Here is a 27,223-nt window from a genome sequence, read left to right as displayed (position 1 = left end):
CCTTCTCCTACCTGGCGGCCAAGACATGGAACTCCCTCCCCATCCACCTTCGGCTGACCCAGGACCACCTCGCCTTCAGGAGTCAACTCAAGACCTGGCTGTTCGATCAGTAGCGGACCCCTTCCCCCAAGCGCCTTGAGACCCTTCCAGGTGAGTAGTGCGCTATACAAATTTCCTGATTGATTGATTGATAGGCCCATACCCTTGCATTACATCACAGCTGTTATCTAAGCCCCGCTTAATATCCACTTGGTCATTCTTGTTATTCCGTTTCTGAATCCTCATCGTCCTGGTCTGGCGGTGGATCACATATGTCCCCCCTATATTTGTTCCAAGACCCCCGATTTTACTCCACTTTCGGGGGCACCCTCGATTGATGAACACCGTTCTCTCGGCTATCATGGCCGCATCCATGTCCTTGCACCATGAGGCAAGAGATGGTATCTCCGCCTCTCCCCACTTTTGGGCAATGTTCCGTTTAGCGATCATGATCCCTAGCGTGGCCCAGTTCTGAGCCTGACAAGTAAGGTCATTGGGCTCCCACACATTTATTAAACACCTCCTGGGCTCCGGTACTAGTGACACTCCCTCCGATTGTGACATAGTCCTCATCACTTGTGTCCAGTATTCCATAATTTTGGGACATTGCCATATAGTGTGAAAACGGTACCCACATTCCCGCAGCCGCGCAGACAGGAAGGGTGCGATGTTTTACCTATCCTGTGTAGGGTATGTCTGGTGTAATAAGATCGGTGTAGAATTTTTAGCTGTACTAGCCTAAGTCGTGAGGGTATGCCCACCTCCAGTGGAGAAGCCAACGCCTCTTGCCATTCCGAGTCGTCGAAGTCACCTACGTCATGAGACCATTTGTCTCGCAGGGGCCCCGTGGGGTCTGGCAGGTTGTTCACCAATTTGCGGTAAGTGAGTGAAGTGGCCTTCTTTTGCATACATTCTGTCAGTAGCCTGTCTTCCATAGGGGATGCCTCCGAGACTTCAGTACCAGGTGGCAATGCTGTCATTAATGCGTGTCTAATCTGTGTGTATCTTAGAAGTTCTGATGATGCCAGTTCATATTGTTGCTGAAGATGCTCAAATGGAACTATTTTGCCCTTGTGCCACATGTCACCCACCGTGGATATGCCTATATCATCCCAATGGCCAAAACCCTTACTGTTCCTAAGCCTACCCAGTTGTTTTATGTCCCAGAGTGGAGTGAGTTGGGTATTGATCTATCTGCCTTAAATGCCGGGTCTGACTGCGGGGCATGCAACCATTGGTTAATGACCTTCAGTTGCGCCGCCCAATAGTAGAGTTGTATGTTTGGGAGTGCTATCCCGCCATCATACCATCCGCGCATCAACTTGAATTGCGCAAAGCGTTCCGGCTTGTTGCCCCACATTAGGCTGGAGACCTGGGCTGCTATTGCCCTGAAGTAAGCCACCAGGTACGGCGTATTTTCCAGCACATATAAGAAGCGAGGTAGGGCCATCATTTTAAAAAGTGCTGCTTTTCCTAGCAGAGTCAGCGGCAGGGTCCCCTAGTGGTGTACATCTCTTTTAAGGTGGTCTAATGGGTTGCAGATTCCTTTTAAAGAAGTTCGCAGAGTCAGCAGTGATGTATATGCCCAAATATTTAAATGCACCCTTCGAAATCCGGAGTGGGCAGTCCGTGGGGAGTTACGGCGGGGGGCCGTGTAACACATACATAATCGATTTGGACCAGTTTATGGTATATCCAGACGCTATCCCAAAAATCGTGCAGATATTTAGAAGAGTCAGTATGGAACGCCTAGGAGAGGTCATATATAACAACACATCGTCTGCATACAGGGAGATACGATCCTCCCAGCTTTCCGTCCATTTGAGTCCCCGTATTATTGGCTCATGTTGATTTAAAAAAAAAAAAAAAATCTTATGAAAAAATGTATTAAGACAATCACTTTTTAACATATTGCATTGCGTTAATTAATGAAGGATACATTTGATGTATAATTATTAGTGATTTTTTGGACAACGGCAATAGGTGTGGTTGTTGTGTGTTGAAATGCTGACCCCTTCATAAAGCCAGCAAACCTTCTTTTTATATTTTGGTGTTCTGACCCATTGACAAAGTCAGTATATCTGACCTATTTAAAATTACATTTCTTATATTAGGACAAGCTTGCCCATGGTGATTTTAGCCCCGGCCTCTGCGCCCACCCCCCGCTCCCTATGGCTTGTGTGCAGGGGGATGTCCTGGCACTCAAACCCCTCGCTGCGTATGTCTAGTGCGCAGCAGTAGGCTTGGGCACCAGCAGGATGTATGGTGCAGGGCCACCCCACACTGCACAGGGCAAAAGGCTGTGTGAGGTGTGGGTTAGGCTGCCAGCAGAGGTTGGACAAGGGGCCTGGCCAAAGGACGTGCACAGCATGGGGTTGGTTGTTCATGATGGGTTGGTCGCTGGGTTTGGTGGTATGGCCAGGCCATGCAGCCAACCCCACACGATGCACAGTGAGGGGTTGGCCCCTCCCAGTGGTTGGATGCTCCAGAAGGGTTGGACACACGGTCTGCCACAGGGGCAAGGGGTTAGTGTTACATATGGCAATTAAATATTACTTTACATTCAAAACAAAACTAGAAATTCACTAAAAAAAACAAAGGTTAAAGGGCTGTTATAGTTAGGTGAAATAGTCATGCAAAACATACCATTTTAAATGCACAAAACCACAGAAATTTACCAGTTATAGTTATCTCAAGTAATTTTAACCCATACCCGTAAGCAACTACAACTGACACCCTGGGCATGCACTGCTAATTCCCCTTCATATTACTTCACTCATGACATGATCTATGACATCCTTGATAACATGACTGCAATATCTGAAATAACGTCATAGATGACAAGATAGATGCAATGATAGGGCTGTTACAAGGGGCGAGTACATAGTACAAAACCCTATTCGTATATGTGCTGAGATCTACCTCCACACAGAAAAGACCGGAGAGGCGGAGGTCTCTGCCTGTAGATTTATGAATACCATTTTGTAGAACGAAAATTGTACTACTATAGTACCATTTTATGTGCTACAAACTGCATTTTGTTGGTAGGTACCAGTCTCTCTCAGCGCCCAAAGGGAACAGTCGAGCTCGAACTGCCAGGCCAGGTCCTCCCTGGGCTGAAAAGAAGCATCTTGGAACCGGTTTCAGGGTAACACCCCTAAGCAGCCAGGCTAGCTTAAATCCAGTGGCAAAGTGAGCAAGGCTCCCACGTTTGGGCATACCCATCCAACTTGGGGTAACAAATGCAAAAAGAACAAGTACTGAGCCACGCCGCTCACATTTTTCACAGGGAACCGCACATTCTTTCAACCTTGTTCTTTGCACAGGTCCCTTGAAACAACTTAACTCATTCCAAAAATTACAAGAATGCTATAGACTTCTCATTCAGTTTCTCCTTTTGAGTTCTTATGCTACAGTATTTGTGCACATTTTTGGGATCTATTTTAATCCATAACTTCTTTTAATAAGACCAATTCAGCCCTTCATTGCCCTTCTATGCCTAATCTTCCTAACATACTCCTGTCATTGAACACAAGTTCCATCTTTAAGAATCTGCAAATTGAGATTGGATACCCACCATATCCACCCAGTCTGATCCACATGCAGATCAAAATGGCATGCACAATGTCTTTAACCGCATGCGTGCGGGCGGAATTCCGCCCGTACGCTGAGTTTTTTTAAATCGCATGTTACGTGACGAGCTGGGCTCGTCATGAGTGTGCGAGGAGGCTACCTCATGACGAGCCCAGCTCGTCATGAGCGTGGAAGGGGTTAATCATGTCGATCTCCGTCCCACCTACCTGCACCACACATCTTGGGATTTCTGTTTCACTGGATCATCAAAACCATATCATTTTAACCCCCTTCCAGTTTACCACATTCCCAGTTTCGTCAGTTTCCCTACATCCTTAGCTTCTTATTTTGTCAATTATTTGTGATTGTCTAAGCTACACAGCCCGAAAACTGACCATAAATTCATATTCCACCTACTAAAACTTGCCTGCAAATTCATTTAGTTTTGTTACCTACAAAGGTCTCAGCCTCAGGGAAGCATCAGGTGCAAATCTGCAGTTCTCAGCACACATAAATAATCGCTGCATAATCAATCAATGCAGGAATCTCTATAAGGGGAGAGGTAAAGAAGGATAGAGGGACTTAGATCAGTTCCTCCAATGGAGCATGGAGTGAACTAGGATTCTGTCTCTGCAAATTTAGTGCTGCATTAAGTCCAGGCTCAGATGCTTTATAAGGCATCTACATGAACGTGCTCACTGTCGTATATTCTTCTGAAATAATTCTCACAAAACGTGTTCCTGTGCTCATTGTACCTCTATTCTTCGACACACATTTAGGCAAGATTTGTGAAACTGCATATCGCCTTTGATAACGTCTCCTTGTTTTCCTTCCTAGGGAGTTACTTTTCCAGAGATGCCTCTTATTCTCACCAGTATTGCCAATCCAGTTCCAGCAGCAAGTCTATGTTTCTGGCACGGGTTCTAGTTGGGGACTTTGTTAAGGGACATGAACGCTACACCCGTCCACCTCCTATACCCACCAACCCGAGAATGGCTTACGACAGCTGTGTGGACAACGAGTGTAACCCATCTATTTTTGTTATATTCGAGAAGCTTCAAGCCTATCCAGACTACATATTGGAATATAAAAAAGAATGCACTGCAGAGAAATTTACAGGCCTATTCGTAGACTAAACACTGCAATGCACAGGCATATTCACAGAACTGTGTATATGAGAAGATACAGGCATATGCACGTAACAATGTAGAAGCATATCCACAGACCAATGTACACAGCAAAAAACAACCGTATCCACAGAATTATGGGCAGGCCGGGGGACAGGCATATCCACAGTCCAATGCACAGGCAAGGAACAGAGAAAAGAAGTCAACAAAAGTGAATGGTGCTGCTGCATCAGCAAAGCAGGGATGCTATATTCATTTCTATTGACAGTTTCTGATTGTGGATTGTGATCCAAACGATTGTACAAATAAAGTAGTCCAGATTTTAAATGGACACCAATCAATAAGTCAATCATGTTTCCTTCTGCCATTCGCTTACATAGCTACTCGTAAATGATTACCTAAATTAGCAGCATATAAGCTACCGAAAATTGAATATAGGTGTAGAGCTCTAATTATTTTTCTTTGTCCAAAGTGTTCAGTGAACGGTTGTACTCTGTGAATGATGTCAGAGGTGATATGATCAGTGATGTCATCAATGATATAATTTGAGATGTCATCAGTGATATCATCAATGTTGTCATGGAATATTTCTCTAGTGATGTAATATGTGAGGTTGTACGCAGTGCAAGGCAGGGACGCAAGTTATAGTTCACAGAGTGAACTATAACTGGCTAATTTCAGTGTTTTTTAATATTAAAAATGGGAGGGTTTGACCCTCATTTGTGACCGACCTATAACACCCCTTTACATTTGTTTTGTTTCAGTGACTTTCTTTATTTCTTTTCTTTAAAGATGCAAACAAGTATTTAATGCACACCTAACTATAAAGTCACTCTAACCTTTGTTTTTTTTCGGTGAATTTGAAGGTTTATTTGTTTTAAATAAAATGATATGAATCAGTATGTACTATGTACCTAACTAGTCTAGCAATTTAGTTTGATTTACCATTTTAAAACAAATCCATGTTTTTTTCCTGTAAATTACAATATCAATAGTCCTACTTTTTGTGTGCAGTTTTAGTAAACAAAATATCAATAACAATTATATCATAAAGGAAACATTTAATTGATATTGACTATTCGCTATATTCACCCAGTCAGATACAGACACAGATCAAATGACATGCAAAATGCCTTCCCAAACACTGTTTTAAAATATAAATCAGTTTTGATCCCAAATTTTTCAACATGTTGCTCTCCATCCCACGTACCAGCACCACACATCTTGAGCTTGCTGTTTCCCGTGATCGTCAAAACCATATTATCCAAATCACTTTCCAATTCCCCACTACATAGGTTCCATTAGTTGACCTAAATCCTTAACTTCATATTTAGTCAATTTTTTTTTGGTTTTCTAAGCACACAGCCGCAAATCTGACCATAGACTTCTCATTTCAAATTCACATCATTTTGTTACTTACAGAGCCCTTAGTCTCAGGGAAGTGTGAGGTGCAAAATTGCACTTCTCAGCACATATTAATGATCGCTGCATAATCAATCATTGCAATTATTGCTGGGATGGAAGAGGCAGAGAAGGGTATTGAGCATGGTGTGACCTAGGATTTTGTATCTGCAGTTTAGTGCTGCATTAAAACCAGCCTAAAAACATATTCCTGTGCTCATTGCACCTCTATCGTTGGACATGAACATAGGCAAGATCCCTTTTGGATCTACAGATCCATGACAAGGCCAAATACCTGGCCATGCAGTATGCATGCATTTGAACGTCCAGTTCCAGGCACCAAGGACGATCCGCGGATCCAGAGTGAGGCAAGTAGTTCGCTATTAGTCACACTAAACTACAATATCATATCAAGTTGTTGTTTCATCTTTTTTTTCCTAACATTTTACGGATCAGCTGACCCATTGCGGTGGATCCACAAATCCACAGCGAATCCGATGACACAAACAAAGAACATTTCTGTTTGGTTGTAAACAGTATCCATCATTCCACCCTTCCAAATCATTTTGGTGTGGCACTAAGTTGGGAAACGTACAATAGTCATTTGTATTGTATTTCTCTGACATTTATGGAGTGCTTTTCAACTGCCGGGGTAGCAAATGGATCGGGAGGAACAGACACACCAGAACATAACAGGTGTATTTGGCAAGCTCACGCTTACCCGAAGGTGTCCTGACACTGAATAACAGATGTTTATTGTTACCCAACTCAATGGTACTTATTTTATCGACCTCAAATGGATGAAAGGCTGAGTTGACCCGCCGGGATTTGAACCTGTGACCATGAGGTCGATCACAGGCCCCTTCAGTGGATGCATTAGTCCACTGAGCCACCAGACCCGGCTTGGGATGAAGAGGATGATAAACCACCCAGAAAATAACTAAATTGGTCTGGATTTTCTTCTTCATTCACTCTGGAGCAAAAAAGTTGGGACACTAATATTGCAGAACACTATTTGTATTAAGGAGTTGTCCTGGGTATCGGGAAAAAGTGCTTACATTGCACACCGAGCATGTGAAGCACATGAGCACCATCCACACCAAGAGCCTCGATAGGTCCCTGATAAAAAGGGATGGATCTGAGGCCTCAGCTTTTGCTGACAGATCATCACTGGCACCAGGAAACCCAGTGCCGCTGAGAGTCACCAGGGAATACCACCCCTAGTGCAAAAACTACAGAAGTTGGTCACATTATGCTCGGAATGAGACAAGGTGATCAGTATGGAGGAGCAGTCACTACCAGCATTCATAAAAGCTGTGGAACATCACAAATGTTGTATTCTTTTTTTCACATTACCTTCTCCAAGTTGAAGTTCTCTTTTCCATTTTTTGCCCCAGTGTTAGAAGAGCAACAAAAAAGTACAAAAATGTATTAAAAAAGTATTAAAAAACAACAAAGAAACGGTTCCTTTCAGAATTCATTGTTTGGTCTATTGGTTTAAAGATAGAAAATTACATGTTGTTTGTCAATATGCTAATGTTTCTAACAATGTTTTATATCTGTGTGCATGTGTGTAGCTGTGTGTGTATGTGTTAGTGTAAGTGTATATAAGGGCGACTGTGAGGATTTTGAATGTGTATTTCTATGTGTGTGGCAGAGTTATTGTGGAGATAAGTGAGTGTGAGAAATCTCTTAGTGTTCGAGGATATTTCTGTGTCAAAGTCAAAGTCAAAGTCAAAAGATTTGTATTTGCTTTGGTACTCAACTGAGGACCACAAACTTAAAAACAATTTACATGAAGAAAATTAATAGAAATTTAATATAGTATTAAAAAAGATTTTAGAAATTTGTAGAAATTATAACAGACCCATTCGCTGGGTGGTTGTTTTCCTAATGTTAACAAGTTATTTACTGTGGTAATTTTACATTTCCGATACTCGGTTCAAGATATCTTGCCCGTGCTTTTACTACATTTGGATGGGGACAGACAAATAAAATATGCTCAATGTCCTGATCACCTCCTTGACAGAGGTTACATATCGGGGAATCTGCTAGTGACCATCTGGAGGTAAAGGTAGATACAGGTAAGATTCCTAAGCGTAACATTGTTATGGCCCTTCTAGCTCCGTGTGTAAGGCAAAACCCCAGATACGGCCTCATTTGCTCATAATCCAATGTCTCGGTAAAGGTTTTATATGTGGATAACTTACTACAATATGTAAGATCCAAGTCGTAGCTCAGTCTCGGTGTGAAGCATTTCAAAAAGAGTTTCAATTGGGATTTTGACCAAGTAAACAAAATATCTTTGGTAAGATTAGCCATTTTAAATGCCGCTGACATATTCCTGAAGAAATTAAGTTTTAAAGAATCTGAACTGAATGTCTCGGCCTTTAACAAAAATCTCAATGTTCCTTCCTTTGCATGCAGAATATTATAAGCCCATCTGATGACGTTTGCCACGGCTGTAGCATAGGAGCTTGTTAATGCAAATTCCAGTCTGAGAGCTTGTACAGATGTTGATCTAGAAACCTTTAATATTTCTTTCAAGATCTTTCCTTCGGTTATGTCCATATACGACCATTGCTTTGTTGGTATGTGCTCAGTAGCATAAGATAAAACCGGGGGTATTTTTGCTCTGTACTCTTGGAGTAATGATGAGAAATGCCTGTTTCCGGTGGCAGTATACAATCTAGAGAGAGCCCCGGCATGTATTTCTGATTTTCTCTTTAGGTTGTTTATTTGTTTTGAGTTTTGCAAATTCTTTGTGAAAATCCTGCCGAGGTAAGTATATTCTTCTACTTCCTCTACTCTGATCCCATCAAGATTCCAACAGTATTTGACACTTTTTTTCCTACCTAAAAAAGCTACTACTTTGGTTTTTGTTAGATTAGGGATTAAATAATGGTCCTTAGAGTAAACATTTAAAGAGTCCAGTAGCTTTTGAAGACCAAAAGGTGTAAGGTCCAGCATTACTATGTCATCTGCATATAACAGAGCGTGAATGCTCTGTAAAGCAATCTTTGGCGGCAAACTAGAGCATTGTTGCAGATGGTACGGCAAATCACTTAGATATAATGAGAATAAAATTGGTGCAAGAAGGCACCCTTGTTTGAGGCCGTTAGAAGTTTTAATCGGTTTAGTCAGTCCTTTTTCGCTCCCCATTTGTACCTGGGACCAAGTGTTGGTATGGAGCTTAATTACGATCTGCAGTAAATTTTCGGAAATCCCCAGTCTCCTCAATTTTTTCCATAGTGTAGGTCTGTCTACGCGATCGAACGCTGTAGAATAGTCAATAAACGCAGCGTACACTGGTTGTGATTTCTGCCCGATGTATTTGTCTAAGATAGTCTGGAGGATTGATATGTTATCAGTGACTGAATGATTGGGACGAAAGCCGGCTTGATACTTAGGTATTAAACCCTGCGAGAAGGACCAGTCTTTTAGTCTATCCAAGACCTCCGCAGCAAAGATTTTTCCTGTAGCGTCCATCAACGCTATTTGGCGATAATTACCAGCGATATTTTGACTCCCCTTTTTGTGTATTGGAATTATAGTACTCCCCTGCCACGACTTTGGTAATCTCCTAGTGCAGAAGATATAATTAAACAGAGGTGATAACATCTGACTCCATTCTTTTGGATGTGACTGCAAGACCTTAATGGGTATTTGATCAGGACCTGACGCTGAAGTACTCCTAGCTTTTTTAATATGCATTTCTATAGAAAATGCTGTAGTTTTTTCTATCAAATTTAATTTATTTTCCATAGTGATATCAGTATCATTTCTGTTAAATTCAATTATATTTTCTTTGTATAGGTCAGTTAGATAAATTTCCCATTCTTGCGGTGGAACCGGTATAGCATGCAGTTTCTTTTTTGTTCCAGTCGTTTTGGCAATCAGAGACCAGTATTTTCTTTGGTTATATTTCTTCGCCGCCTCTTGGATATCCACCCAATTTTTATCCTGCAACATTCTTTTTTGGCTATTCTTCTCTCGTCTTAGTTGATTTTTTAATTTATTTATTTCTTGCTGAATAACAGGTGAAAAATACAAGTATTGCCCTCTAATGAGTTTATTGAGCTTCCTCCTAGTTGTATTTTTGCTGGACACCTTGTAGTTTCTCTTTTTATCTTGTTTTATCCTGTTTAGGAGAGCTCTTTTGAGATTGTTCATAATACATTCAAAGTTTGTTATTTGGTCTTCAGAGTATATACTAGATAAGAGTTGATTTTGTAAGATCGTTTCATTAATGTGATCTAAGGTCGCTGAGTTCCAGAAGATTCGTCTCTGTTTATTATCAATTTCAATATTACTTTTATGGCACATAATTAGGTTCGACGAGGAGGACTTTACCGACCATCCAGTGATTGATTAAGTATAGGAGAGCATGGTCGCTATCATCTGTAAAATTGGTACTCAAGTGTAAAACTGTATCCACTAGCTCCATACCACATATTAGGTAATCAATAGTAGATGAAGATCCATTTCCTCGTCTTGTGACAGACGCCGGTCTATCACCATCCACATTACCATTCAAAATTGTCCCATTTAAATTTGGCAAACATGCTAATAACAATTTTCCTCTTTTGTCAGAAGCTTTCCCTTTAGGGAATATTGGGATACATAGTTCCAGCGTTTCTTCTTCATATAGTTTTGCCCATTTACCTATCTCGGCATTGGAGATTTTTCCGTTCAAGTCACCCATGATTAAATATGACGTGTTTGCTCGATCTTCCATTATCTGTGCAATTGCATCCATGGTTTCCACAAAAGTGACGTCCTGGTTGGTGCCTGGAGGGATATACACGTTAAAAAGTAAAAAGGCCTTTTTTTGGTCAAGGATATGAGTCTTCAGTAAGACTTTAATACATTGAAAGTAGTCGGATTTGGACTCGATAACTTCTTGGAACCATGAGTGCTCCTCACTCAATAAAATTGCCAATCCGCCCTTAGCATGTCCTCTGTTTGCTGCTATAGCCGGAGTATCATAAACATAATAGCCCATCTGATTAAAGGATTTTGTCGCCCATGTTTCCTGTATAGCTAAAATATCTGGAAAGTTATTCAGTGCTGCATTCATTTTATTATTTGTTTTTCCGGCTATATTCCATGAGATAATCCTTAAACCATTGTTAAACAGTGAGTTGTTGTTGATACACTAATTTATTACTGTTTATGGTCTCCGAAACCCAAGCCCAGGACTTTGTTGTTTTTTTGACCTCAATTTCTTCTTGGTTTTGGCACCACACTTTCCTTTCTCCATTATTTACCTGAATTTTCAAAATGTCCTTCCTTGCACAAGAAAGCCCTGAATCAACATGATCAGAGATATTGGTGTACCAGTTGTTAATTGGAATATTCAAGTTAGTTCCTAGGAGGCCAATAGGTTTATTTTTGGTTTTGATGTTCTTTGGTGGAGATATTTCAATAACATCGTAGCCGCATTTATGTAATGTTTCTTGTTCCTTTATGATGATCCCAGGAAGAACTGGTGACCAGAAGACTACTTCCGCTATTTTACGATTTTCTTTTGTGGGGAAGGTCACCAAGTCTATTTCTTTGCTTGTAATACTTTGTAAAGAATGTATTTGCTGTAACAAATTAATTATCCTTCCTCGATTTAATGGTAGATTATCAATTGGAAAAAGTTCTTCAAACTGTAAATGATTAGTCACAGTTGGGTCACCGCCTAGAGACAACTTCTTATTATTCTCTGTTGTTTCCTTGTTTGTTTGGCCTGCTCTATTAGATACTTTGGAAGGTATATATTCAGGCGCTTTGTGGTTCAAGAACGTTATTGATGGTATATTTGTTATATCGCTAAGTGCCTCTACCGAAGAATGATTGAATATTATTTTATCATTCTGACCCTCCTGGTTATTTTGAGGGGTAATTGCATTTTTGAATTTGAGCTTTCGGGATTTCTTTTTATTGATTCTTCTTAACGGTTTCCTATTTCTATTTTTTCCCTTTGTTCCTTTGTTAAGTTTTGATTGGGGGATCTTGTCATCTCCAACTTCATCAGGTAAAAGTATAGTGGAGGTTCCATCTTCTCCTTCATCGGTACCTTTTTGCAAATGTTGTTTTTTGGCAACCGAAAAAATAGAGTACTCTTTAGCTGTGGATAGAGGCTCTTCTCTGAAAAGATTTTTCAAGGAATATATTTTGACATCCTTAGACTTTTTCCGGTTCTTTATATTCGATTGATCATGTATTTTATGTTCAGATGTTTGGGCACTAGTGTCACATTTGTTTTGATATTCAGGACTTAAGATATTATTGGAGGAAGTGTTGTAATTATCCTGCTTCGCCTCAGTTATCTGTTTGCTATTTATTACATCAGCAAGATCTTTTTTCCTCTTTTCTTCTACCAAAAATTTTAAGATACCAATTTGAACATCCAAAGTTTGATCGGAATTTTCCAAAATGTTACCTAAAAAAGATAGAACTGATTCCAATATTTCCTGTAAGGTATAAAGAGCCTTTGAAATAGGTGTCGCAATATTAGTTGAATTAATGTCATTAGGGAGAAATGGATCCAATGATGTGTCCAGGTCTATTTTATGATCTAAGGATTGCTCCTGAGACCTGGTTAGTAAATTGTCTGAATGTAACTGAAGATCAGAGATATTTTCCATCAGCTTTATGTCATTTTGGAAAAGATCCTCGGTATCAGAGAGGCTACCTAGTTGTTTTATGGGTGTTAGAGATGTTAGTTGGGAAGACTCGTGAATCGGTATTTGTGTTGAGAATAGGATCTTCTGATTGATTTCGAGACCCGAAACACTTGAAGTTTGAGTAGTTTGTAAGTCAAGGAGAGGCAGCTCTGATGCCTCATTAGATGGTATTGTTTCAGCTTTTACATGAATTTCTTGGACGTTGGAAGGAGTTTGTTTTTTTGGTGATAAAGCTAAAAAATAGTTGCTAATTGCAGGGGTTCCAGTTATCTGACCTTGTTTTATTGCTTTGTCAGAAGATTTTCTTATTGCTTCCTCGGTGCCCATTCTCTTCATGAATATAGTGCGAGATCGGAGTTTTTTGAAGGCCATGAAAGTTTCCTTAGTCAATTTTGTGAGTATTTTAGATGATGTTTACCGCTCTAATATTAATTAATATATTGACTGCTCGGGTAGTCGGCAATCAAGTAGACGGAAGATACACTTTCCACGCTATTGCCGGTTGTTACTCAATCCAAAGACCCTATTGTGACATAGACATATTAATTGAGATAGAAAATCAAATGGAAATGATAATAAGGTGGCCCGTCCCGTCCTTGTACGTCCCCGGACGGCCACAGACGGCCCGCTCTTAGCCCGGTCTTAGCCCCGAGCTGCGTCCCGCGCTGCGGGAGATATGAGGCAAGATATAGGGGGCGTGGAGGGTGGGGGGCGGGCCAGCAGGGAGAGCGGACCGGAAGGTGGAGATCGGTCTCGCAGGGACTCCTGGTTCCTGGAGTCCCTGCACACTCGCAGCCCCGCTTTCGCCTCACACCCGGTACCGCCCTACAGCTGCTGTTCCTCTGTGAATGCCTCTGTGCCTCAAAGGGCGATGCGGCACCCGCGGAGCGGGTGCGGCGAGATGTGGCCACTGAAGAAGAAAAAAGCCGCTGGTGATCAGGTCGGTGAAAGTGCCTCCGTGCAATTTATGCTTGTCTCACAGAGCGGATAGCATGGAACGTTTTTAAGTCATCAGTCAGTAGGGCGGGGGGCGGGCCAGCAGGGAGAGCCGACCGGAAGGTGGAGATCGGTCTCGCAGGGACTCCTGGTTCCTGGAGTCCCTGCACACTCGCAGCCCCGCTTTCGCCTCACACCCGGTACCGCCCTACAGCTGCTGTTCCTCTGTGAATGCCTCTGTGCCTCAAAGGGCGATGCGGCACCCGCGGAGCGGGTGCGGCGAGATGTGGCCGCTGAAGAAGAAAAAAGCCGCTGGTGATCAGGTCGGTGAAAGTGCCTCCGTGCAATTTATGCTTGTCTCACAGAGCGGATAGCATGGAACGTTTTTAAGTCATCAGTCAGTAGGGCGGGGGGCGGGCCAGCAGGGAGAGCGGACCGGAAGGTGGAGATCGGTCTCGCAGGGACTCCTGGTTCCTGGAGTCCCTGCACACTCGCAGCCCCGCTTTCGCCTCACACCCGGTACCGCCCTACAGCTGCTGTTCCTCTGTGAATGCCTCTGTGCCTCAAAGGGCGATGCGGCACCCGCGGAGCGGGTGCGGCGAGATGTGGCCGCTGAAGAAGAAAAAAGCCGCTGGTGATCAGGTCGGTGAAAGTGCCTCCGTGCAATTTATGCTTGTCTCACAGAGCGGATAGCTTGGAACGTTTTTAAGTCATCAGTCAGTAGGGCGGGGGGCGGGGCAGCAGGGAGAGCGGACCGGAAGGTGGAGATCGGTCTCGCAGGGACTCCTGGTTCCTGGAGTCCCTGCACACTCGCAGCCCCGCTTTCGCCTCACACCCGGTACCGCCCTACAGCTGCTGTTCCTCTGTGAATGCCTCTGTGCCTCAAAGGGTGATGCGGCACCCGCGGAGCGGGTGCGGCGAGATGTGGCCGCTGAAGAAGAAAAAAGCCGCTGGTGATCAGGTCGGTGAAAGTGCCTCCGTGTAATTTATGCTTGTCTCACAGAGCGGATAGCATGGAACGTTTTTAAGTCATCAGTCAGTAGGGCGGGGGGCGGGCCAGCAGGGAGAGCGGACCGGAAGGTGGAGATCGGTCTCACAGGGACTCCTGGTTCCTGGAGTCCCTGCACACTCGCAGCCCCGCTTTCGCCTCACACCCGGTACCGCCCTACAGCTGCTGTTCCTCTGTGAATGCCTCTGTGCCTCAAAGGGCGATGCGGCACCCGCGGAGCGGGTGCGGCGAGATGTGGCCGCTGAAGAAGAAAAAAGCTGCTGGTGATCAGGTCGGTGAAAGTGCCTCCGTGCAATTTATGCTTGTCTCATGCTTGTACATTTCTGTGTATATCTTGTAGTTGTGTGTGTATCTGTGAGTGTGACTATATGTGTGCAGTTGTATGACTGTGCGTTACTGAGAATGTCGGTGTGTGTGTGTATGAGTGTGTGTGTGTGTGCACACAAGCGAATGTGTCTAGAGGTTTGTGGACCAGTGAATGTGTGACTGAAGTTGCAGGGGTGTCTGTATGGATATGTGCATGACTGACTGCGGGGTTGTGTCTGTGGGTGCAGTTGTGTGTGTGTGTGTGTGTGTGTGTGTGTGTAAGGGAAAGTGAGTAGGTGAATGTGTGTGTCACTTGATGTGTGCAAGTATATGTTTGTTTGCGACTGAGTGTGGGTGTGTGTTGGTGACTTCAGTCGTGTGTTTGTGGGAGGTAACTTGTATGGAAGTGTGTGCATATGTGTGAGCCAGGGTTTGTGTTACTATCATTGTGGGGCTTAAGTGTGGTAATACACTCACTGTGTGGGGACTTCATTGCACTGTGGTGACTTTAACCCAGGGCCCCACAAGGTAATGTCTTCAAAATGATAAAAAAATGACGCCAAAAACAAATGTACCAATTTTTACAACTTTTTGAAAATGTACCTTGTGGGGACCGGTGTTTTATCATGTGTTTATTTTTTTCTCAGGCTCTTCCCCCATAGACAAAAGGTGATACTGCAATCTTAAACACATGAAAGGAATTATAACACACTTTTTGCTATTAGCAGAGAGGAACACATTTAAATGGAAAAGTGGCATGCCTATCAGTAATCTTATGCTTTAATTCTATTTTATTTTAATGTCCATTATGACACTATCTCCATTTTTTTAGAACAAGCCATAAATCATATGAGCATATTCCCTTTTTTTGTATTGTGAGTGTTATATTTACCAAGCTTAAAGGCCTAATTTTAAACACTTGTTTTTACATTATCAATACTTGTCAGATTTCATATTTGAAATCACAAAGCACATAGCAATTCATGCCTTACATCAATGGTGTGTGGTCATAAAGAAGTCCTCATGGGAATGGTGTGTGATCATACAGAAGTCCCCACAAGGATGGTATATGATAATAAAGTCCACACAAGGATGGTGTGTGATCTTATAGAAGTCCCTACAGGGATGGTGTGTGATCATACAGAGTCCCCACAGCGATGGTATACAATCATATTGAAGTCCTCACAATGATGGTGAATGACCATTTTGAACTCCTTCAAGGGATGATGTGTGGTTCTATAGAGGTTGTCACTGGAATGTAGTATGATCATATTTAAGTCCTCACTGGGAGGTTGGATGACCATCATGAAGTGCTCACAGGATGGCGTATGACCTTATTGAGGAGCACAGGCACAATGTATTATCATTTTGAGGTACTCACTGGGATGTTGGGTGATCACAATGGAGTCTTTACAGGGATGGTGCATTATTGTATTGAAGTCCCCATAGGGATGGTGTGTGCCCATAATGTAGTTCTTACAAGGTTCTGTGTTATCATCTTGAAGTCCCAACATGGATGGTGTGTGATCATATGTATGGTCCCACAGGCATAGTGTATGATCATACTCAAACCCTCACATAGATAATGTATGTTCATAATCAAATCTTCATAGGGCTGAGGTCTGATTATATTAAAGTCCTCAGATGTCTTGTATTTAATCAATATTTAAGTGTCCACATGGATGCAGGTAGAGTGTGTAATCATGTTGTAACATGCTGAAGCAATTACAGGCACTGTGCATCTTCATAATGATGGGCTCACAAGGTTTATGTTAACATCTTGAAATTGTCCACATGGATGCAGGTAGAGTGTGTAATCATGTTGTAACATGCTGAAGCAATTACAGGCACTGTGCATCTTCATAATGATGGGCTCACAAGGTTTATGTTAACATCTTGAAATTCCCACAGGTATAGTGTATGATTATACTAAGGTACAATCAGGGAAGCTTTGTGAATATATTGACAAATTCACTGGTATGTTGTCTGATCATATTGAAGTTCTCACAGGCACGGTGCATTATTGTGTTCAAGCATTCACAGCAGTGGTGTGTCGTAGCGAAGACCCCATAGGCATGATGTAAAGTCATACTGAAGCTCTTAGGGGCATGGGGTATGATTTTACTCCGAGGTTGTATTACAGAATATTGACAATAATAATATCACATTACATGAATATCCAGTCAAAATATTGTGTTTATATATTGACAATGAAAGGTACAAAAATATTGTACCAAAAATATAGTGGAAGAGAATATCACCAAAAAAGGTTAGAACATATATTTTTGTTAAGTAAATATCGATATATAAATGATGTAATTAAAATATTAAAGTGGTAAAAATAACATAGGTCAAAATAAATAGTTCTATTAATAAACCGTACTAAAAAAATTGTAATTAAAAACTCACATATAAATACATATAACTATATATATGTATATAAAAACAATACCCTTTCAGGCATAGAGTGACGCATAAATTATGCAAAAAAGAAGCAGAGAACTCTGGGTAGTTCTCAGGTTTAGGTGTAAAGCAGCTACTGTGTAGAGCGCCCTCAACACCAGCGACACTCTAGATCTGCTCACTTCAAATGTCTGCTTTTCTATCAAAGTCTTTAAGCATAAGATTAGCACAGTGTCATTCACGCCGAGATAGAAAGGGACAAAGTATTTTGCCATTTCTACAGCAAAGTCTTTAAGCATAGGACTAGCACAGTGCTGTCCATGCCGAGCTGTAAAATTATAAAAGCCATTTATCACTCCAGGCACAGTATTATAGCTTTGAACTGGTAAAATACCAACCAAGCCAACTGGAAATGAGTAAAAGCAATCCCTGACACAGTGTTTCACTCTATTTAGAGCTCTTCAGAGAGGTATAGCTGCATCTGTTCATCACATATGCCCAACGTGTTTCGGATCTAACATCATCCTTGTTCACGGGCAAGCGGCACGGTTAAAGAATCTCTCAGGACTGCCAATCAATACCTTTTATATATTTTATTTCTCCTCAGCTGAGTATATGATAAACTATAATGCATAATTGGATTACTAGTCCAGTTGCTAAATATAAATATAAACTGCGCATCTTTAACTGACAGCTTTGCTTCTCGTAAGCAAGGACTATAAGTACAAAGTGTGTGTTTACGCACCACTTACAGGTTTTCAAAACATATAAATAAAACGCATTGTCATTTATTTTGCCAATAGCTCAAATTCTTGCAAATGCGAGACCTATTGCATTGCAAATGCTTTTTTTGTGAAGTACACAACGTTAGTTGCATCAAAACATACTCCTGTCTCCAAAAATGAGGGCGGAGCCAAAACCCATCTCCAAGTAATACTCACACTGGGCATGTGGCTGATGAAGGAGCAAAACCAGGGGGGCAGCTGGAAAACGTGCACTCCTGAGTGCTTACAAAAAAAAGAGAAGTAGTTCCTTAAAAGCGAACAGTTGAAAGATACAAATCAGGGCATTCAATAAAATAATGGCAGGGAGGCTATGGTTTAGGGGAAGGACAAACACGAGAAAGTAAAACAAGCTATCGGCCAAAGTAAAAAAATAAATGATGAAGCCAACTAACAGAAGGGAATGGGAAGGCTGTAAGCTCCTAGGTCACTGGCACCCATATAGCTTTCACTGTCTGGTTAGAACGACCTCAAAAAAATAAAAGCAGTATCAGTGGAGTGGTGAAAGCATCCTAATCTGCACCAAGGGTGAATTATAACTCCATCAATTTTAAAAATATTGAAAATGCAAGTACACATTTTGACCCATTATATAATTTGCTTTACTAATGCCATTAGAACTTCTACTTTTATTGTGGATTTTGGAAACACGGACCAATGAAGTAGAGATCATCATTCTGAGAAGCGGCAATATTGATAATCCATTTTTTAGTTGAAAAGCCCGAACACATGCCTACTGTGCGCACACGAACACATTCTGAAATTAACTGGCACGACCACCTCAATCACACATTCGAAAATAATACAAGTTGAAAAAGCTTCATACCTCCTATTTCACTGACAGCATAGGGTTGTCTGTTGTTCTTCTGCAAGTTACTGTGAACACAGTCCATAATATCTGGACGAATAGGTGTTTTGAACACATTAGGCACTCTGACATTTTTCCCTGATAACTCAGATATCAAGGGATGGGCGCAGGCCTGAACGATAAAGAAATTCAGCATTAACCGAGCTCAATTTATTACTAATCCACAAAAACACTTTACATCTTGAAATGAAGTCTGAAGATAAAGGTGAGATGTTAGCAGGTCAGTCAAGTTGCTCTGACTCAAAATGATCGTCAGCCCGTAGCGTCAGTTCAAGGACAACACGTTTTAAAACAAACAAAACTAGCCCCTTATTGTCCTACTATTGGTTTCAAGGATGGAGTCATGTTTTGCCATTTGAAAACATGCAGATTACAGTGTAAAGGCAAGGAGTGAACAATTGTACCACAAACATTAAGACCCTGGGGCTGCTGCTCTCATATAACACTAACAATCACATAAACAAAGGATTTAATAACCATCAATACTTGCACTTACCGCAATCGGTTTCCAAGAGGGAGCATGCAGGGAGATGAGAGAGACTGCTGCTGCCTTAGACAGAATTGAAGGACTAAAACAAAACAATATCATGTGACAGACATCTTGCACTAATGAGCTTCCTAAAGAGAATATTATGTTTATATTTAAATGAATAAAGTACAATCAGTTAGGCAACAAGGATATCTATTAAAGAAAGTAGCTATGCTGGAATTCAATAAGTTTATCAAATGGATTTCAAGTTGAGTGAAAACCAGATGTCTGGCTAATGTTGATGTTAGCTATGTGGTACATCGAAGCACTCAACAACATCCGAAATTGGATACTGCAGCAACATTATTATTATTTTTATGTTATTCTCTTTTTATTGAACAAAACCAATGGTACCATGGCAAGTCACAAAAAAGCATAGTAGTGAGAAATATCAATAGAGGCTCGCAGACCGGTGCATGCATCCAATAATGGCTACAAACCCCCTTAAACAGTGATCCAATCAATATCGAGGGCAGGTTTCTGCAGTTCAATTGAAGGCGACACGCAAAGGCCCCTCCGCAACACATTCCATTTTGCCCACTTACTATCCCATTTGTTTGTTGTTCATCAATTTGCGATAGGTAAGTGAGACCGCTTTACGTGGCAGCGGGTCAGTGAAAAGGTGATCCTCCAGCGGGGAGGCCTTGGGCAATGCCAGTGGTGGAAATAAGCGCATGACGGATTTGAAGGTAGCGTAAAGTTTCCGATTCCGCCAGCTGGTACTCTTTTTAGAGAGCAGCGAAGGGAGCTATAGCCTTGCGCTTCCAAAGTTCCCCAACTGAGGAGATACTGATAAGGTCCCACTTATCAAAGCTTAGTTGTTCCGATTCCCATAGGGGGTGAGTAGTGTAAGTTTATTGCGCCACCCTAATTTTGTTGTGGCGTGGTGCCAAAGTGTCACCGTATTAGCCGTAGGGCCGGTGAGGTGTTGCTGTCTTGGGTTGGAGTGCAAGGCTCGCTGATAGCCTCCCTTTGACATAAGCCATCGGTCTGTGCGGTAAGCCGGCTCGGACTGCGGGCAAAGACCCACTGATTGATCACCGCCAGCTGGGAAGCCCAGTAGTGCTGCTTAAAATCAGGGAGCGCGAACCCACCATCGTACCACCCCCTGGTCAGTTTGTGTAATGCGATGCCTGGGCTCTTCCCATCCCACATAAGAGTCCTGACCTCGATCTCCACGTTTCCTAAATAGGCATCCGGAACTCTGTGGGGGGTGTTTTGTAATACATAAAGGAATCGAGGAAGAGCCAGCATCTTATACAGCGCTCCTCTGCCGAGCAAGGTGAGGGGTAGCGACCGCCAATGCGAGACGTCGTTGCGAAGCCTGGCCAGTGGGGCTCGGAGACTGGTAACATAAAAACGATCCAGGTGTGGGGTGATATAAATGCAGAGAAAGCAGAATCCATCAGAGGCAATGATGATTCTGGTATCTTTCAGCAGCCACGGTGCAGCAGAATTATTTGGTTGCAACTGAATGTCACAGGAAAGAGAGCAGTGAGTGGAAAATTTAAATAAAACAAGTAGTGACGGGGTGGTGGGGGCAGGGCACAGGGAGATTAGGCAGCAACAGTAGGAAACGTAAAAAAAAAAGACAGTAGCTGAATATGTATGGCAATGAAGACATGAGCAGGGCTTGAAGTTTATAGTCGGGGAAAAAAGATGGTGACAAACGGGCAGCAGCTCAAGAGTGCTGAACCGATGGGGTGCAAGGAAATGTCTCTGATCTGGGGTGAAGGGTACCAAAGGAACAAGTTTTCCCAAACAAGAGAAGCACAGCAATTGTATGAACACTGTACTTGCCTGATGATCCTGTGCATTGAACGGAAGTGAGGTATCGGCTGCAGAACCAGTAAGGCGGGAGCAAACAAGAGCGACACTGGAGTGAGCCAATGGTAAGCAGCGGGCGTTAATAAAGTTATTTTATTAATTGCAGCAGGTCTTGCAGACAGCACATATGTGCTGTCTAGGTACGACCTAAAAACTACCATACCAAAGACTCTTTGCCTGGCTGAGTAGGTGCAGCTACACTAGGCTGCTGCTGCTGCTTATCATAACGTGATGAAGACATACATTTGTAAACTTGTTTTATATTTGCTTTGTAATTGTTGATATCGTTTGCTAATGTAGTTGCTGTAGTTTTGTAATGTTAAATTGTTTTTCTGTAATAAAATTTTTTAAAATAACTACTGATTTGTTTGCTTAATAGTTCTTAAAGATTTGAATGTTATTACAGTATTGGGATGTTGACTAAAATTGGCAGTTCCATCTTCACGGGGTGAAGAAGTGCTCCTGCATGTATATAATTCTTTATGGTACTATGCACATCTTCTATGCTACAAAGAATTGTTAATGGATAAACCAATTATTTGAACATCCAACTATGGTGGTTTCTCATGAGACAGTGAGGTCTCACTAGAGAGAGTAGTCCTTGTGCTCACTGTAGTATACAGATCTCTCCTACAAGAGGGAGATTTTGGAAAAGTGGCCAGTGTATTCTTCTATTCTACTACGGACTTCTATCAGTTGTGGAGATATTATATTGGAGAGGGCAGTTCTTTTGCACATGTTAGTATAATATGCTTGTGACTCAAGAGAGGTGTTTCAACAGAGAAGTCTGTCCCTGTGCACACCCTATTATGCCTCATTGTCCCTATGGGGAGAGGTCTGAGGGAGAGGTGAGTGTGTACCCACATTCATCTATCCACACTAATCAACCAGGACACAGTTCTCAGCAGAGGGCATACTCCATTTCTTTACCTTCCTACCCCAGCCTACTTTCCACATATATTATTCTGGGATGATGTGTTCAGCTGACAGGGCACTGTGTTTACACATCATAGTCTCTATAGTTGTTATGCATGTCAGACTTCTCAGCATAGAGGTGATTTCATCCCTACATCTTACTTGTACAGCTGTCATCCTGGGGAGAGCTGTGACCAGAGATGTAAACTCGTTTTCACAGATTAACTTGCACACCCCTCATCTAAGACTCAGGCCACAGGAGAGGGGCCAGTCCCTCCCCAAACTGTAATCCGAAGACTTATCATGCAAGAGAGATGTGTCAGCAAACAGCCCTGCCTACCTACAGTCTACTATGCACACCTGTCAGCATGGGAAAAGGCATGAACAGAGAGGTATCTTTTTTCTCATACTCTTCTATAGACGCCTCTCACTCTGTTAAGATGTATTAGTGGACAGCTCACTCTGTTCGCAGACATCACTGCATATCGCTGTTGCTGTAGGGAGAGGTATCAGTACAGAGGTTTACCCACACCATACTGCACATCCATGTTGTCCTGGAGATAGGTGTTAGTGGAGAAGACAATGTTTCCCTACACACTAATGTGCATGTCTGTTGTGCTGGGTAGAGCTGTGGCTGGACAGTCAAATCCATTCCCTCACCCTAATATATATGGTTATTTCCCTGGGGAGAGGTCTCAGTGGAGAGGTCAGTGCTTGTTATATTTAGTATGGGATGATGAGGTCTTATATGTAAGGTGAATACTTTCGCCACCCTAGTTTCTATACTACTGAGCCTAGGAAATGATGTGAGTGGAAAGGCAGTGTGTCTTTACACCCTACTCTACACACTGGTTACCTGAATGCAAGGCCTCACTGGAGAGGCCAGTCTCTCCCCATAGTCTACTATTCACAGTTGTTAGGTGGTGAAGAGGTGTCAGCGAGAGCCCAGTGTCGTCTTACACCTTACTGTGCACTGTTGTTATACTGTGAAAAGGTATCATCTGAGAGTCTACATTCCCGCACACCCTACAAAAGGGGACTAAAAGGCATATGTCCTGTAGTAAAGGAAAATGTAAATTCTTTCTCTAAAAAAGGGTTAGGATTTCGCTAAACTCTCGTGGGATAAAAAAAGTAGTGATTGAACTTTTTCTAGTAATAATAAATGGACATAAAGTAAATAAATAAGCATCAGTGTATCCTGTGTATCAATGTTGGTCTCATGCAGATAAAACACGTAGGCATTTTTCATAAATCTAAGTGATTTATTTTACACCACAATTATATAAAGGATTGCATTTCATTAAACTAAACACACTATTACTAATCTGGTGTATATAAATTATACATACTACTTCAGGAGATGTTTAGTGTAAATGCAAAGCCCATTATAAAAAGTATGATCTTGCAAGAGAAGTCCAGAAAGCACTGGCCCTTGGACTGCACGTAGGGATTGCCCGCCTGGCTCTCGCAAGAGTCCCACAAGAGATTTAAAGAAGGGGAAAAAAGGGAAACATAGTACGTACAACATAGATCATGGAAATAGAGGGTAGCTCTAAAAAGAGCCATTTGTGTTAACATTTTTCAACAACTATAAACATTTTTTGGTGTTTTCAATCATTTTTAATACTGTTAGTATTTTAAATTTTTACTTAGTATGGTAGGATAAAAACATACAACTTGAGGTGCTAAACAAACACCAACAACATGTCATTAAAAACAAAAAGGAGAAATATTGAGAAAATACTTTGGAAAAAAAGAGCTTCTGCCTATGGGGGCACTCGTGGTGTTGGACAAGCTTGTCCTAGGCAGACATGCTTGTCTCAGATGAAAAATGATCTGCTTACACAAGCATCAAAATAGTGCCTTATTCAAGAAGGCAGGGTTATTGTCTGCTTGTGTACCTCAGAACCTGTGCAGGCACAGTATCTCCCAGAGCAAATGAAGAAGTTCCTGTAGAGATGTCTGGCTCTGCAGTACGAGACAACTCCGCCTGTGGAAGCCTTTGCAGGTGCAAATATCCGCGATGTCTTCCCTGGCTGAACTTCTTCTTGCAAACTTTACAGATTACATACTTTACAGAAACTTTCTTTCTACCTGGTTTCATTTCAAAGAATTGCCACACCAAGGATTCCTTAGGAGGCTGAGATGGCTGAGCTGGTGCAGGTGACCCCAGCTGTTCATCAGATTCTGATGAAGACATCTTTGTGGTGAAAGGCAAACAGGAAAGGACAAGCCCCATATGTCTACCCTCACCAAAATCCAATAGTGAAATTTATCAAAAAGGATGGAATCTTTTTCTTTGAAATAAAGACATGCGTATGAACCAATAATAATCCCTCCTAAGGGTGTGCTTCCTCACATGGACCTCTTGCAAGAGGAATGTGGTCATCTCATGAGACCCGTAAAAAAGTAGTTGCTTTACATCTTCTATAGAACAATACATACTTTTTCCAACTTAATTGCCATGTTTAATGTTCTAATTTATTAAAAATGACACAAAACCATTGTAATTAACTTAATTCTAAATGTACACTCTCACGAGTGCTTTGTGAGAGCCGAACAGGAAGTACACCCCCTTGGAGTTCACTCAAGAGATTGTGTATCCGACTCCCAAAAGCATGTCGCGAGAGCCATAACTTTATATTAAAAAAATCAAACCAGGGGGGCGTGGCCAGCAGCCGGAGATGGCGGCAGCTTAGGAGGAGAGCTCCGTGATTGAAGCGGCCTCCTAGAATATCCGATCACTCATCCGCCTACAATGATTCCCTGGCGGGAAGGCAACAAAGCCCAGGACCGAGCGGCAGCATCCTAGCTTGCCGGGACTGCGATCGGCGGTCTAGAACTTCAGTTTTGGCAGACGTCTGTTTGGGCCCGTGATCGACATCCGGACCGGGGAGTGTCCTGCACTGCCGAGCGGACAGGAAGTTTACTACCCCGGGCGGAGAGGGACCGGAAGCGCTCGCCTGCGCCTGGCAGCGAGGAAGAGGGACCCGCGCCACCTTTGCAACACCGCCGGCCTCGGCCGGCACGGAGTGTGAGCCCGGACGCCCCGCCAGGAAGAGGAGGTGAGGAGGGGGACGCTCCGATCCTGTCGGCCTGCCGGGTCGGGAGGAGGCGCACGGAGCGGAGACTCCAGGACGGGGAGCCGCCATCTTGGGAGAGCACTGACGGCCCCGCATAGACCGCAACGGACCCAGCCTCGCTCTCGGCTGACGGAGTTGGTCAGGAGTAATTGATCGCGGCGGGGCGGAGCATTTTAGCCCGCCGGAGGTCCTCCGCTGACTGGGGGCACAATAACACGGCCATAAATCCGGGCAGGTACCGGAACCCTCTGCACAGCCTCACAGACCCGTTTCGGAGGGCGGGGGGCCCTCTTCACGGACTTGGATCCTCGGCATCGGGCCGCCTTGCATGCCGGACACCGGAGCCTCGATAATCTCACCAGGAGAGTCTGCTTAGTGCCCCGATGACGGCGGGGCAGTGGTGGCACGTGAGGCGCTGAGGTGGGGGACTCTCCACATTACCAGGGGAGGCTGATCACGCACCCACCCCACGCACGAGTCGGACAGCCTCATTTCTTTGCTCCTGCTAGATCCAGTGGGGGGGCCCGGTGCAGCCCGAAGATCTGACATTGCGCCCTGTGCCTGCCCTAAAAGTGACTTGGCCCGGACGGCATCGAGTGTGGGTGCATCACCGCGGGCGCACTGAATCGGCGGAGTGAGACATCGACTGCCCACGCGCTGAACACACGCCACGGCCGGGATGGCCGGCAAGGGACCGAAGACTGGAGGGTCGCAATCCCGCCTTGACCGCTTTGCGTATGAAAAGCCCGTCTCATCCCCCCCCGACGCCAGGTCGCAACAGGGTAGGTCGGCGGAGGCAGCGGGGGGCCAGAAGGCGACCCTGGACGACGTCATGAGGGCCCTCACGCAAGTACAGGCCACAGTCGGATCAATCTCGGCCGAAATTACGCTAATAAGAGCAGACTTCCATAAGACGTCGGAGAAAGTGAATAGTATGGAGGTGGTGACCAAGTCTTTGGTGGAAGATGTGTCGGAGCTACAGATTGGTATGGAACGCATCGTGAAGGAAAATAAGGAACTGCGTGCAAAGCTCGATGACCAGGAAGGACGCTCGAGACGGAACAACATTCGTATAATAGGTGTGCCGGAATCGGAAGACACGAGAGCAATGGACTTATATGTGGAAGATTTAATCAAGCAGAAACTTCAACCTAAAGGGCTCTCCGCCTTCTTCACAGTGGAAAGGGCACACAGGGTCCCTGGGGGACGCCGGCAGACGGGCGCCAGCCCCAGGACGATCATTGCCAGACTCTTTAATTTCAGGGACCGTGATGCCATCCTACAGGCAGCGAGAAATTCGCCCCCTCTTAAGATCCAGAACTCTACTTTAGCCTTTTTCCCGGACTATACAGCCGAGGTCGCACGGAGGAGGAGAACCTTCTTCGAAGTGAAGAAGGAACTGAGGGCCAGGGAAATTTCGTACTCCATGCTTTTTCCGGCCAAACTTCGGATTGTGGCTGACAATAAGACATGGTTTTTTGATTCCCCAGAGGTGGGGCAGGAGTGGCTGGAGGGTTGGAGACAGGTGGACCCCCCGCGTCGCTCTAACAGACATAACAAGCACCGTACTATGGGCTCCCGACAAAACTCTCAATCCGCCGGGGAATGAGCGGAGGCTCTCTCCCCCTTGAATGATCTTCATGAAGAAGCTGTTGAGGAAGAACAATGAATCGCAGTTGTTAAACGGCTGAACTGACTGCTGTATTGACCGGCAATGCCGCCTTGGACACTGGGCTGAGGGCCTCCGC

General features: G+C 43.4%; 1 protein-coding gene and 1 non-coding gene across 2 annotated transcripts in view; one reads left to right on the top strand and one right to left on the bottom strand.

Moving 5' to 3' along the window:
• LOC144807727 (protein mono-ADP-ribosyltransferase PARP12-like) overlaps positions 1-5,080 on the top strand; it is a 332,204-nt gene extending 327,124 nt beyond the window's left edge. Inside the window, exon 13 of the mRNA XM_078673397.1 lies at positions 4,450-5,080. Within this exon, the coding sequence (XP_078529523.1) occupies positions 4,450-4,748 (299 nt within the window). The 3' untranslated portion in view covers positions 4,749-5,080. The remainder of the gene's footprint in view (positions 1-4,449) is intronic.
• Positions 5,081-18,863: 13,783 nt separating this feature from the next.
• LOC144780732 (small nucleolar RNA SNORD18) lies at positions 18,864-18,934 on the bottom strand. The gene has a single exon (XR_013600766.1). It is a non-coding gene; the product is annotated as a small nucleolar RNA SNORD18 (small nucleolar RNA).
• Between the last annotated feature and the right edge of the window lie 8,289 nt (positions 18,935-27,223).

This window comes from Lissotriton helveticus, chromosome 1_1, assembly GCF_964261635.1.
Source record: "Lissotriton helveticus chromosome 1_1, aLisHel1.1, whole genome shotgun sequence".
In the NCBI taxonomy this organism is placed as follows: domain Eukaryota; kingdom Metazoa; phylum Chordata; class Amphibia; order Caudata; family Salamandridae; genus Lissotriton; species Lissotriton helveticus.
Note: the sequence above shows the minus strand (reverse complement) of the source record. Positions and strands in the feature narration are given on the sequence as shown.